The 12,648-nt window shown below is 33.2% G+C and overlaps 1 protein-coding gene across 2 annotated transcripts in view; it reads left to right on the forward strand.

Annotated features, from left to right (window-relative positions):
• The first annotated feature begins 4,189 nt into the window (after nt 1-4,189).
• The window catches only part of LOC127724487 (general transcription factor IIE subunit 1-like), a 46,431-nt gene continuing 37,972 nt past the window's right edge, over nt 4,190-12,648 (forward strand). The window contains exons 1-2 of one of the 2 annotated variants that reach the window (XM_052231470.1): nt 4,190-4,321; nt 10,354-11,037. In XM_052231470.1, coding sequence (XP_052087430.1) covers nt 10,394-11,037 — 644 coding nt within the window. In that variant the 5' untranslated portion in view covers nt 4,190-4,321; nt 10,354-10,393. The remainder of the gene's footprint in view (nt 4,322-10,353; nt 11,038-12,648) is intronic. The other variant, XM_052231471.1, reaches the window with a different exon arrangement.

A 12,648-nucleotide genomic window follows, 5' to 3' on the forward strand; every position in this document is an offset into this window, starting at 1 on the left:
GATTAGTCGTACAAATGTATTTAGCCTCATAACAAGTTTCAACAACGACTGCAGGGGCGGATCCAGCCATTTTAAAAAGGGGGTCTCAACCCAGGATAAAGGGGGGTTCCAACTATATGTCCCCATTCAAATGCATTGATCGTCCAAAAAAAGGGGGGTTCCAACTTCCAACCCCCGGAACCCCCCCCCCCCCCCCCCCCCCCCCCTTTCTGGATCCGCCACTGGACTGATCTGAAAGCTGCTACTGACCACTACAAGTTTCCCACAATGTATTTAAGGAACTTTGTAGCACATTCAGTTTAGTAGCTGAATACAATAAATGTTCAAGGCTACGTCTGTGTCAGTTCTTACTACAATTTCAATTCAAATCTTGATTGTCTTAGTTCTACAACTAAAGCATGCTATAAATCATAGACAAAAACAATTAACATCAATATACAATATTTAAGTAAATATTTCAAGACGGTCTCCTATCCTCAGTTCTGTCAGAGACATATTATATTGTATTATATAGATTATTTGTCCCCTTTTTAAAAAGGAACCGGTCCGAGATTATTTACCCGAAAATATTATGGTAAGCAGAGACAAAAAAATACAGATTTGTATATATGTCTCTGTGGTAATTAAGTAAGTTTTAACTTGAAGTAATTATACCCCCGCTTTAAAGAAAAGTGGGGGTATACTGTTTTACCTCTGTCCGTCAGTCCGTCCGTCCCATGAATATTTTTCGCATCTTTCTCAGGAACTACATTACAAGAATTTCTGAAATTTGGTTTCAGGGTTTATATGAGTCGGCTATACCGTGTGATGCGTTTTCAGATTCATCACTCAACAACTTCCTGTTTACCTTATACTTTTAACGGGGCGAGGGTATCATTAGTGAGCAGTAGCTCACAGATTCACTTGTTTTTATTGAAATAAAAGTCCAAACATTGAACTATCACTAATTACAAAATGAACATATACATCATGTACATGTGATTATAAAAATTATAATAACACAACACATTGGACAGCACAATTATCTTGAAATTTTGAAACTTTTTGAAGCTTTTTATTTCACTAAAGGCCTCACATGAGGCATAATATTGCAATAAATTTAACAACAAATATAATGCATGAACAAACATATATACATATGAAGTTGATGTATGCAGCTGGAAGTTGAACATTGCAAATATGATTATTTAAATACAAAGATATTGCCAAGCCGATAAGTGTATATTTATCATGACTATTCATTAACTCAGACAGACTAATAATGTTACTGTTGTTATAGATATGAACAGGTATAAATTTATGTCATTCAGTACTAAAAAAGTTACAATTAAATATGTAATGAAACTCATCACCTAGTTTCCTTATCACATAAATCACAAATTCTTTCAGATCTATCAATAGTGAAAAATCTACCAGCCTCAATTGGCAACTTCCACATCTAAATTTAATAATATTATACATCAAATCAGGTGGGAGAACAGAGAGATATTTCTCAAGACCAAATTCAGTCTTATCAATTCTATAATTAATACACTTAGGTGAATTAAATATTTGTGCTTTCCAATTTTCAACAAATTTTTCATGAAGAAACTGTTTTACTTGTCTTGACAGAATAACATTTCTTTCCACAGTTTGGTCATTCCAAAAATGATTATAACCACATTCAAGTAAAATTTCTTTGATACATGACAACCATTTAGAGTGATACACATCACCTTCATCAAGTCTATATAACATATCATATAACGTGCGAGATATTTTCTCTTTTTTTTGAAAATGTACCTTTTCTTGAAAAAACTGTACCCAGATATTGAAAATCTTCTAAAACAGCTATTTGTTCGATGTTATTATAAAAAAACTGAATATTATCACACTGTCTATATTTTTTTTAAATATAACAACATTGGTCTTAGCTACATTGACTTTGAGTTTCCAGGTTTCACAATATAAAAACATAGCATTTAGTGCGGATTGCAATTCAGCGGCAGACTCCGAAAAATAACAGTATCATCAGCATATAGTAACTAACATCACTGATACCACGGCTGAGTTGATTAGAGTTAAGTCCCATATTATATATCCAAAAAAATCACAGGTTATCTCCCTTACTACACAACAATGAAAATATACTTTAATTCAGTAGAAATGAAATGTGTACACAAGTGAGTGATTAGTATTATACGTCTTGTTTTAAAGACGGATTCATATCATACATCTTGTCGACACCTAAAATACATATTTTACATACATCCAAGTCATTACTGCTTACTTTATATTAAAATTCTCAAACTCAGAATAATCAGGAAAAAAGGTATGACAGAAATAATTTTCCTAAATAGTTCTTCCCTTGACTTTTTTTTTAGTTTGGTACATTCAATAATAAAATGAAAATAATCTTCAACTCCTGAATTACACAGTTTACAAATCCTCTCCTCTACTGGCAATTTCAGATATTGACCTTTTTCAATATTTAAGTTACTATTGCTAATTCGTATTTTTACAAATGTTAATTGTAATGCTTTTTTGTAAATAAATCTGAATAGATATTTTTCTCTGCAAAAGTTTGTTTTAAAAATACGATATGTCATGTATGTTCTCAACATATAACTACCTGCCTTTTTGTCCTCAATATAAATGTAACCCCTCCCAATAATATCAAAATCTTTCCTCTAGTTTGTTCACAATAGATGAAATTAATTTTGACTTAGAAAGGGTACCTTGATTTTCCCAAACATGTTCAAAGTCATAAAATTTTAAACATCTTTTAGTTTATCAAATATAATGGCTATTTTAATTTAAACGTTGTCTTTATAAGACCAATCAGAGGCGGATTTATGAGGGGGGAGGGGGGCAGGGGACCGGCCCCCCTTTTGTGGGAAAAATTTGGTTGATTATATAGGGAATCACTGAAGCATGACTGGAGCGGGTCCCCTCTTAGGCAGCCAGTGGGTCCCACTTATGAAAATTTCTGGATCCGCCACTGCCAATATATAATATTTTTTTTATTTTTTGTCTTTAATAAATAATTAGTAACTAATATTATACTTGAATACAGCCAGAGAGACAGGGTAACGACTCAATTCACCTAGAACAGCAATATTTGTTGCTGACTTGTACATGCCTAATGTGTATTTTGGAAATTCAAGCTGCACTTTGTTAAGTATAAAAGAATCGTAACATATTTAAAAAATATATATGATCTAGGGTATAGGATATAAGTAATTTTATCTATGAAATCTATACAAATCCTTGATCTATATCAGTAAAATGTAGTAAAAACTCTAGTAATGGACTTCTTGTAAAATCTATATAAATTGTATGTTTTGATTTATCAAAAACTTAACCAATTTTCTTCGTTAGAACCTATGATTACTGTGTTATAGTAATCTCAGTTTTAAATAGAAAATTGGTTAAGTTTCAGGGGCGGATCCAGAAAAGGGGGGGTTCCAACCCCCGGACCCCCCCCCCCCCCCTTTTCTGGATCCGCCACTGAAACTTAACAAATTTTCTATTTAAAACCTGAGACTACTATAACACTGTGACATTAAAACTGAGATTACTATAACACAGTAATCATAGGTTCTAACGAAGAAAATTGGTTAAGTTTTTGATAAATCAAAACACAGTAATCTCAGGCTAGAATCAGATTGAATAATGGGTATTATCTTTTAAACTGAGTTTTACTGTGAGTATTGCTGTGTGTTTCTTTATTCTACATTGGCTAGAGGTATAGGGGGAGGGTTGAGATCTCACCAACTGTGACATGTTTAACCCCGCCGCATTTTTGCGCCTGTCCCAAGTCAGGAGCCTCTGGTCTTTGTTAGTCTTGTATGTTTTTTAATTTTAGTTCATTTATATGTTTTGGAGTTTAGTATGACGTCCATTTTCACTGAACTAGTACACAATTTTATTTAGGGGCCAGCTGAGGACCACCTCTGGGTGCGGGATTTTCTCGCTGCGTTAAAGACCCATGGTGGCCTTCGGCTGTTGTCTACTGTTTGGTCGGGTTGTTGTCTCTTTGACATATTCCCCATTTCCATTCTCAATTTCATATCTCCTTTATGATAAATTGAATGTTCTATATATATATATGTAAATACGTCGCAAAGGCTCACATCACGGGTATTACAGGGAAAAAATTCCGAACTTGTACTAATTTTATACATTAAAATTTGTTTCCGGCACAAGAAAAATCTGCGAACACAAGAACCTAGGCGCCAAATTAAACCTAAATTTAATGTTAGCGTATGCCTAACAGGTACAGAAATGATGACAGAAACGTAGCATAATAGGAATAGATAAAATCCTCCATGACAAAAATGTAAATTACATATACTTATTTTACATATTTTGGTCCCCAACTCAGGCAACTGGCCCAAGGCACAGGCACTTGTTTCTATCCATGGGAAGGTAGACTATCCATATACATATAGAATATGGATAGTCGACCTTCCCATGGACATAAACAAGTGCCTGTGCCCCAAGGCCAAGGGTGACTGCGGAAATTTAAATAAAGAAATATTGTCTTATTCTGCAGTCAGAGATATAACTCTATAGGGTTATTACAGAAAATAACTTGTGTGTGTTATTACAGATACTTTCATGAGTTGTCTACTCTTTATTCCTTAAATTTTCTAAATCTGCAATAACATATGTTTGTTATTTGTAAAATAAATCAAAAATATTTTAATTTATAATGGGCTCTAGGGAACTCTTGAGACTTTGCGCAGAAACTAAATGCATAGCCTTGATAATTAATTTTCTAATTAAATTAATACATTTTTGATTAACCATGGTAAATCAATGAGACGAGGATTTTAAGGGATAAAATTAGCTGTAATAACATAGCTTAGTTATTAAAGGAATGTAACCTATTATATGAGACACTTGGGAATTACTGGGAAGCTTGCGCAGAACCTCATTACATGCTCTGGTCATTATTTCTTACAATAAATTAAAATACATTGTAATTATGCATGATGTATGTCTGAGAAAATGTTTTGGAGTGATATAGAGAAGCTGTGATAACACCCTTTAGTTATTACAGGCATATTTTTTCTGTAATAACATATAGGTGTACTATGCAAAATTGGCAAACTATGAACTGTTATATCTTTCTATAGTTAGTATACATAAAGACAATAGTAATATCAATAGAACTTGTATGCATTTTAACTAAACTAGTGATGTATATTGTCCCTTTGAAACATGTAACATACATATGTTATCACAGTTCTTTGATTTTTTAGTCCACAATAACAAATGTATGTTATTTTTCTGTAATAACCCTATAGAGTTATATCCCTGACTGTTCTGTATTCTGTAGGTGTCGCTGTTGACACTGGATTGTCTCTCTTGTAAAATATTGAAGTCTCGCATGTACAAATTATTTTCACTCTTGTAAACAACTCACTTGTACTTTAATTATACGTATAGTCTTATTCCGACTGGCAGTAAAACCTTTTTCAAAGTTGGGTGTTCGATTAGCTGTGCGGGATGTACTATAACACAGTAACGCCCGGTTAAAATAGGGACGTTAAATCTGATGCTTTGTGTAAAGAAAGTACCACACTCTCTGCACGTTAAGAACCCTTGCAACAACTCTTCTAGAGGTCTGTATGTGGCCTGTTGCAAGGCAAAATGTCTATCCCCATCTAATTTACCCTCATTTGCTAGTGGTGGCAGTCAAATTTCCTCAAACTTCGTTCTGTTCAGTCTTTATTGCAGGATCTATCTTTTGCATTTATTGTTTATTTGTTATCTTCCTGAAAATATAAAAATAAGAAGATGTGGTATAATTGCCAATGAGACAACTCTCCACAAGAGACCAAATGACACAGAAATTAACAACTATAGGTCACTGTACGGCCTTCAACAATGAGCAAAACCCATATATCATAGTCCGCTATAAAAGGCCCAGAAATGACAAATGTAAAACAATTCAAACGAGAAAACTAGTGGCCTAATTTATGTACAAAATAATGAACGAAAAAAAATTATGATACACAAACAAACGACAACCACTGAATTACAGGCTCCAGACTTGGGGACAGGCACATACAGAATGTGGTGGGGTTAAACATGTTAGCAGGCGCCCAACCCTCCCCTAACCTGGGACAGTGGTGTAACAGTACAACATAAGAACAAACTATAAAAATAGTTGAAAAAGGCTTAACTCAACAGATGGATACAAACAGAAATACATATAACAAAAACACAGAGTGGACGTGGCAGGGTATTTATACATCCTTACAACGAAAAGACACTAAGTACAGATCTGAGAGTACTCACAGTTACTGACAGCTAGTTCAAAGCCAATAACAACCAATAAAAAAATCATGCATCTAAGACTAAAATATCAATTATATCTACCACTGGATGTTAGGTAGATTTCACAAAACATGTTTAACCCCACCACATTTTTGCGCCTGTCCTAAGTCAGGAGACTCTGGCCTTTGTTAGTCTAGTATGTTTTTTAATTTTAGTTCATTTATATGTTTTGGAGTTTAGTGTGACATCCATTTTCACTGAACTAGCACACAATTTTATTTAGGGGCCAGCTGAGGACCACCTCTGGGTGCGGGATTTTCTCGCTGTATTGAAGACCCATTGGTGGCCTTCGGCTGTTGTCTGCTCTTTGGTCGGGTTGTTGTCTCTTTGACATATTTCCCATTTCCATTCTCAATTTTATTTAGTCAATCAATTAATTTAATAATGCTTTATTATAAGATAAATTCATTGTACAGTTTATGAAAAAAGTAAAACAAAAAAATACAGAACTCCAAGGAAAATTCAAAACGGAAAGTCCCTTAACAATTGGCAAAATCAAAAGCTCAAACACATCAAACGAATGGAAAACAACCGTCATATTCCTGACTTGGTACAGGCATTTCCTTATGTAGAAAAGGGTGGAATTGTTCCTGGACATGGTTAAATGAAGATTTATCAAATATTAATCATACTAAGGACATATTTCTTGGCACCACTAAAAAGAGACTATGACAGCTTGTTTTCTTAACATTGATTTTTTCAAATGTAACAAAAAACATTTAAAAGTTACCTTATTTATATGTAATAGTTTAAGAAGAAAAAAAATGGTCTTAAAAAAAAAGTCCTTTCTTATTCAAAGAAAAAGTTTCTCGAAACTGAATTGTGACTTTCTGTCCTCAGACCTGTGACTTTTTGCCCTAAAATGTACCTTCAATTACTGTTAGTCATGAAAATATGAAAGTGTTAATATTAGTCTAGACTTTTCTTTAATGTTATCTTCTCTTATCATGCTTATGTAAATCATGTAAATTGAAATTCTACATGAACACATGATAGACTGATTATTATAATAACACATTAAAGAAAGAGATAAATGCAGACATAAGAGTAAAGATCCTTCAAACTGTATTTTCTGCATTTAGAAGATTTTTATCATGCGGTTGAATAGCGAGAAATTAACTTATTGTTTTAAAGAGTAATCTAGTCACCTGTAATTCTATTTACCTGTAAAATCAATTTTTTCAAGAAAAAATATCTTTTTTTTAACATGTTGAAATAATTGATATAACAATTTTATTTAAGGAATGACTGTAATATTTTTTTCTGTCTATGAAGAAATAACATCAAAAATGTGGTGCACACTGAATAACCCACGTAGCGTGTTATTTTAAAGTGTGCACCACATTTTTTATGTTATTTCGAATAGACAGAAAAAAATATTACAGTCATTTCTTATAATTTAATTCTAAATTCCATTTTAAACCGGAGTAAACCATGAAAAACGTTGATGACGTCACGGTCACATGACAGAATTATGTCTATGAGCTGATAAACAAAACAATGTCAGCCAATCAGAAGACGTGTTACATCCAAAATTAAATTATATATACATGTACTGTATTGCTCCAGCTAGAAATTGAAAGGGGCAGGGTGCCAGTGAAGGGCAGGGCACTTTTTTAGGTTAGGAAAAGGCAATGCTCATTTTTTAATAGTACATCATTGTACATTGTGTACCTAAAGTATGTATTATCATTACCCCTACGAACTAATAAGTCATTATTCATGTTAATAGTTTATAAAATACACAAATATCATTTTTTTTAATAAACTGAATCATGCCAAAGGAATAAAATTAAAATAATTTCACCCATCAACCAATATTTTCCGAAAAATTGAGTGAAGTCAGTCAAAAGAACCATGAAAATTTCAATCAACCAGAATATGCCAGTATTAACCACTTGAGGAGTATTGAACCGGGTAGTAAATACTGATAAATACCGGGCACAACCTTGGCTTCTATTGATAATAAAACCTATAATTTTGAAATAAATGTCCCTTCTGAATTAAAATACAAATTAAGTTCAGTATTGCAATTTTTTTTAATCGGTAATGCTGGATCTATGTGATCTCTCAGGATTTTAAGATGGTGCACAATTTGCTCATATTTTTAAAAGAATTTTAAGAATTGCACTTCCTATTATTATAATGTACCTTTGTTTTGTAAAGCTAGGATGTTACAGTACCTTGTATAGTGTTCTGTTAAATAGTCTTTTCTTCGATTTATCTATCAGACAACTACCATGTACAGTACACTACTATATAATTTGCAAACATGACGGAAGTGCTTTCAATCAATCTACAAGCATGTATCAGACAATAACTGGCTGAAAATCACTGGTTCCCTGGGTACTCCAGTTTCCTTGCCCAATAAAACTGATATAGATATTGTATATATATACATGTATATCATGATATACTAGTCTACAGCTGGAACAGTGTTGAGGATCAATAGACTTTCATAGTACTGCGGGATATATACATGTATTTATACGCATTAGTGCTGTCTATGTAACCAGAACAGTTCCTGTTGTCCTTATTGACAAAATATAGTAACAAAAAGTAAATAACAAAAATAGTAACAAAGGGATATTTTGTTCAATGACCATGTGATTTCACTGCTTTCCTTCACAATCGGGGGCTCTATTAATTAGGGATAGAAAAGAATATTCAATTTGTGTATTTATTTAAATGGTAATTATATTAGCATTTTATAGCTGCAGCTTAAAAAGAATGTTTGACTTTTTGTATTGAATGCAAAACTGTTGAACAAGTTGTAAGGCTCACACAAAAAGTTAATATTTTTTGACATTGGCCTTATTTTGTATATTTATTCTATCCTTACAGTCGAACACAAACTGACAATGCCATGGCAAAAAACAAAGAACTACCAAAAAACCAAAATATAAACAACTGTATACAAAACACAACATAGAAACATAAAGACTGAGCAACATGAACCCCACCAAAAACCAGGGGTGATCTCAGGTGCTCTGGAAGGGTAAGCAGATCCTGCTCTATATGCGACACAAACAATGGTTTACCAATTATACCTACATGACCTAAAGCAATTTAAATTAATTTGAAATATTGAAATTATATTTTCTCAGGTGAAACAGCTTTATTTAGGTGATTTTACCCTATATTTACCTAAATATTCAATACTTCAACGCTTGATATTTTTAAAGATAGGTCTTCATAAAATTAAAAAAGAATCGACCGCATGCGAAAAATTTGGTTAACAGGAAAATAATTTCAGTGGTAAGTTTTTAAACTGTTTGCCAGAGATTTTGGTATGTCAGATTGTTTTAAGTACTGATTACTGTGTAGGTATTATTAACAAAAATGTATTAACAAAAATACTGAAATCCAAGGTAAGTTGAAAAAGAAGGAAGTCCATAAATCCTGACAAAATCAACTGTTGCACTATATTTAAGATATAATTCTTTCATGTCATGTTCTATGCTCTTTTTTACATGGGTAGGCATTATATTTGTCAATATCTTTATACCGAGCTAAGGCGAGGTGTAAAATGTTGACAAATATAATGCCTGTTAAAATGAGCATAGAGCATGGCATGATAGAATTATTTCGTTTCTAATTGGAAAATTTTGAACTTTTGTACTTCGATGCGGACCTATAATACACGTTCAAAAGGCATCCATTTTGTGTGAATTGATGAAGCCAAAATGTTATAGAAAATCAACTGTTTCACGATAAACAAATGAACAGATACATGTAAACTTACTTTTAGAATGATTTTATTTAATTTCCTAGCGAGCAACACAAAAACAAATGTCCATTTTGATTTCCGGCATTGTTTAAAACACAGCTGACGTTGCAATTTCAATTGTGACGTCAATCACGTGCAGCCCATGTTTTATTGGAATTAGAACATGGCTTTGTTTCCAAAGCAAAAGAAGAACGTCATATTAGAATCACCAACATAGAAAATGGTGGGTTAAACCTCACTGGATTCAATTGATTCCTAATTCTGTTAATTTTCTTCTGATTTTTTTCTTTTAGAAACACATGTATAACTGACAGTCATCCATTTAAGTGAAAGATGGAACCAGAAGTGTTGACAGAAGTACCAGAGTCATTAAAACGTTTGATTAGACTTGTAGTACGTGGATTCTATAGTATAGAGCATGCTATTGTTATTGACTTATTGGTACGTAATCCATGTATGAAGGAAGATGACATCATCGAACTATTGAAGTATGATAGGAAACAGTTGAGGTCTTATATAAACACTCTAAAAAGTGAGAAATTTTTGAAATTCCGTATGAGAGTTGAGACAGATACAGAAGGTAAAATGACACGCCATAATTACTATTTTATCAATTATTTAATGTTTGTTAACGTTGTCAAATACAAACTGGATCATGTGCGACGGAAAATAGAAATGGAGGAGAGGGACAATACTAGTCGAGCATCATTTAAATGCCCAGGATGTGAGAAAACTTTCACTGATTTGGAAGTGGACCAGTTATTTGATTTGAGTACGCAAAAGTTTATTTGTACATACTGTAGTGAAGAGGTTGTTGAAGATGAAAGTGCTGTTATGCAAAAAGATGCTCGGACTTTACTGGCAAAATTTAATGAACAAATTGAACCTATTTATGTTCTACTCAGAGAGTGTGATGGTATATCACTATCACAAGATATCCTTGAACCTGAACCAACTGATCTGAAGCACACTACAAGGTATGTTGCAAATAATCAACGATTGGTTTACCTCTATAGATCATTGCATTGTCAGTGGCGCATTTTAAACTAAGCACTGTAATATGATTCAGACAAATCATAATTGGCTATAATATATCAGTAAGAAAATAACAAAAAATTGCCAGATATATTTCTCCTCTCTCTAATGGCTTGGGATAAAATTGTAAAGAAATACTGCCTATATGCTTGTAGAAATTTAAATTTCAGGTTAGCTACAGTAATAATTGTTTGTAGAATTTCTGAATATAACAGGCCTGAGGGGGGACGGTGGCAATCAAAAATCAAATAGTTTATAAACTTGCATGGAGAACATGAGTCTGTTAAGAAATATCTTAATATTCAGTAAAATTTCAGTTTAATTAACCCTCCTTGGGCTGTAGGGGTAGGAGCAATGAAAAAAAAAAATCAAAATAGAATTCAGTAGCCTGGGGTCCCTCTGTATATTTTGCCTGTTACTCAGATCAGAAGTAACTGTTTTTGTATTACCAAACTTCTGAGAAACAGTGCCTCCTGGTATGCAATTAGGGGTATGTTCAATTTTTAGCTCACCGGGGCCCAAAGGGCCCCATGTGAGCTTATATGCCATCACTTGGCGTCCGTCGTCGTCGTCTGTCGTCGTAAACTACTTCAAAAATCTTCTCCTCTGAAACTACTGGGCCAAATACCTTCAAACTTTAACTGAATGTTCCTTAGGGTATCTAGTTTATAAATTGTATCCGAAGTATTGATCCATCGACAAACATGGCCGCCATGGCTAAAAATAGAACATAGGGGTCAAATGCAGTTTTTGGCTTATATCTCAAAAACTAAAGCTTTTAGAGCAAATCTGACAGGGGTAAAATTGTTCAATTGGTCAAGATCTATCAGCCCTGAAATTTTCAGACAAATCGAACAACCCATTGTTGGGTTGCTGCCACTAAATTGGTAGTTTTGAGGAAATTTTGCAGTTTTTTGTTATTATCTTGAATATTATTATAGATAGATATAAACTGTAAACAGCAATAATGTTCAGCAAAGTAATCTACAGAAAAGTTAAATGACCAAATTTGTCAACTGACCCCTTAAGGAGTTATTGCCCTTTAAAGACAATTTTACGCAATGTGTTCATCAAGTTTGCTAACATTTAAAAATCTTCTCTTCTGAAACTATTGTGCCTAATACTTCTTAACTTTGAATGAATGTTCCTTTAGGAATCTAGTTTATGAATTTTATCCGAAATTTTGATCCATCAACAAACATGGCTGCCATGGCTAAAAATAGAACATAGGGGTGAAATGCAGTTTTTGGCTTATATCTCAGAAACTAAAGCATTTAGAGCAAATCTGACATGGGGTAAAAATGTTCAAAAGGTGAAGATCTATCAGCCCTGAAATTTTCAGACACACCGAACAACCCATTGTTGGGTTGCTGCCACTAAATTGGTTGTGTTAAGGAAATTTTGCAGTTTTTTGTTATTATCTTGAATATTATTGAAGATAAAGATAAACTGTAAACAGCAAAAATGTTCAGCAAAGTAAGATCTACAAAAAAGTTTAATATGACCAAAATTGTCAATTGACCCCTTAAGGAGTTATTGCCCTTTAAGCAGGG

Source organism: Mytilus californianus, unplaced genomic scaffold (assembly GCF_021869535.1).
Source record: "Mytilus californianus isolate M0D057914Y unplaced genomic scaffold, xbMytCali1.0.p SCAF_14, whole genome shotgun sequence".
Lineage (NCBI taxonomy): Eukaryota > Metazoa > Mollusca > Bivalvia > Mytilida > Mytilidae > Mytilus > Mytilus californianus.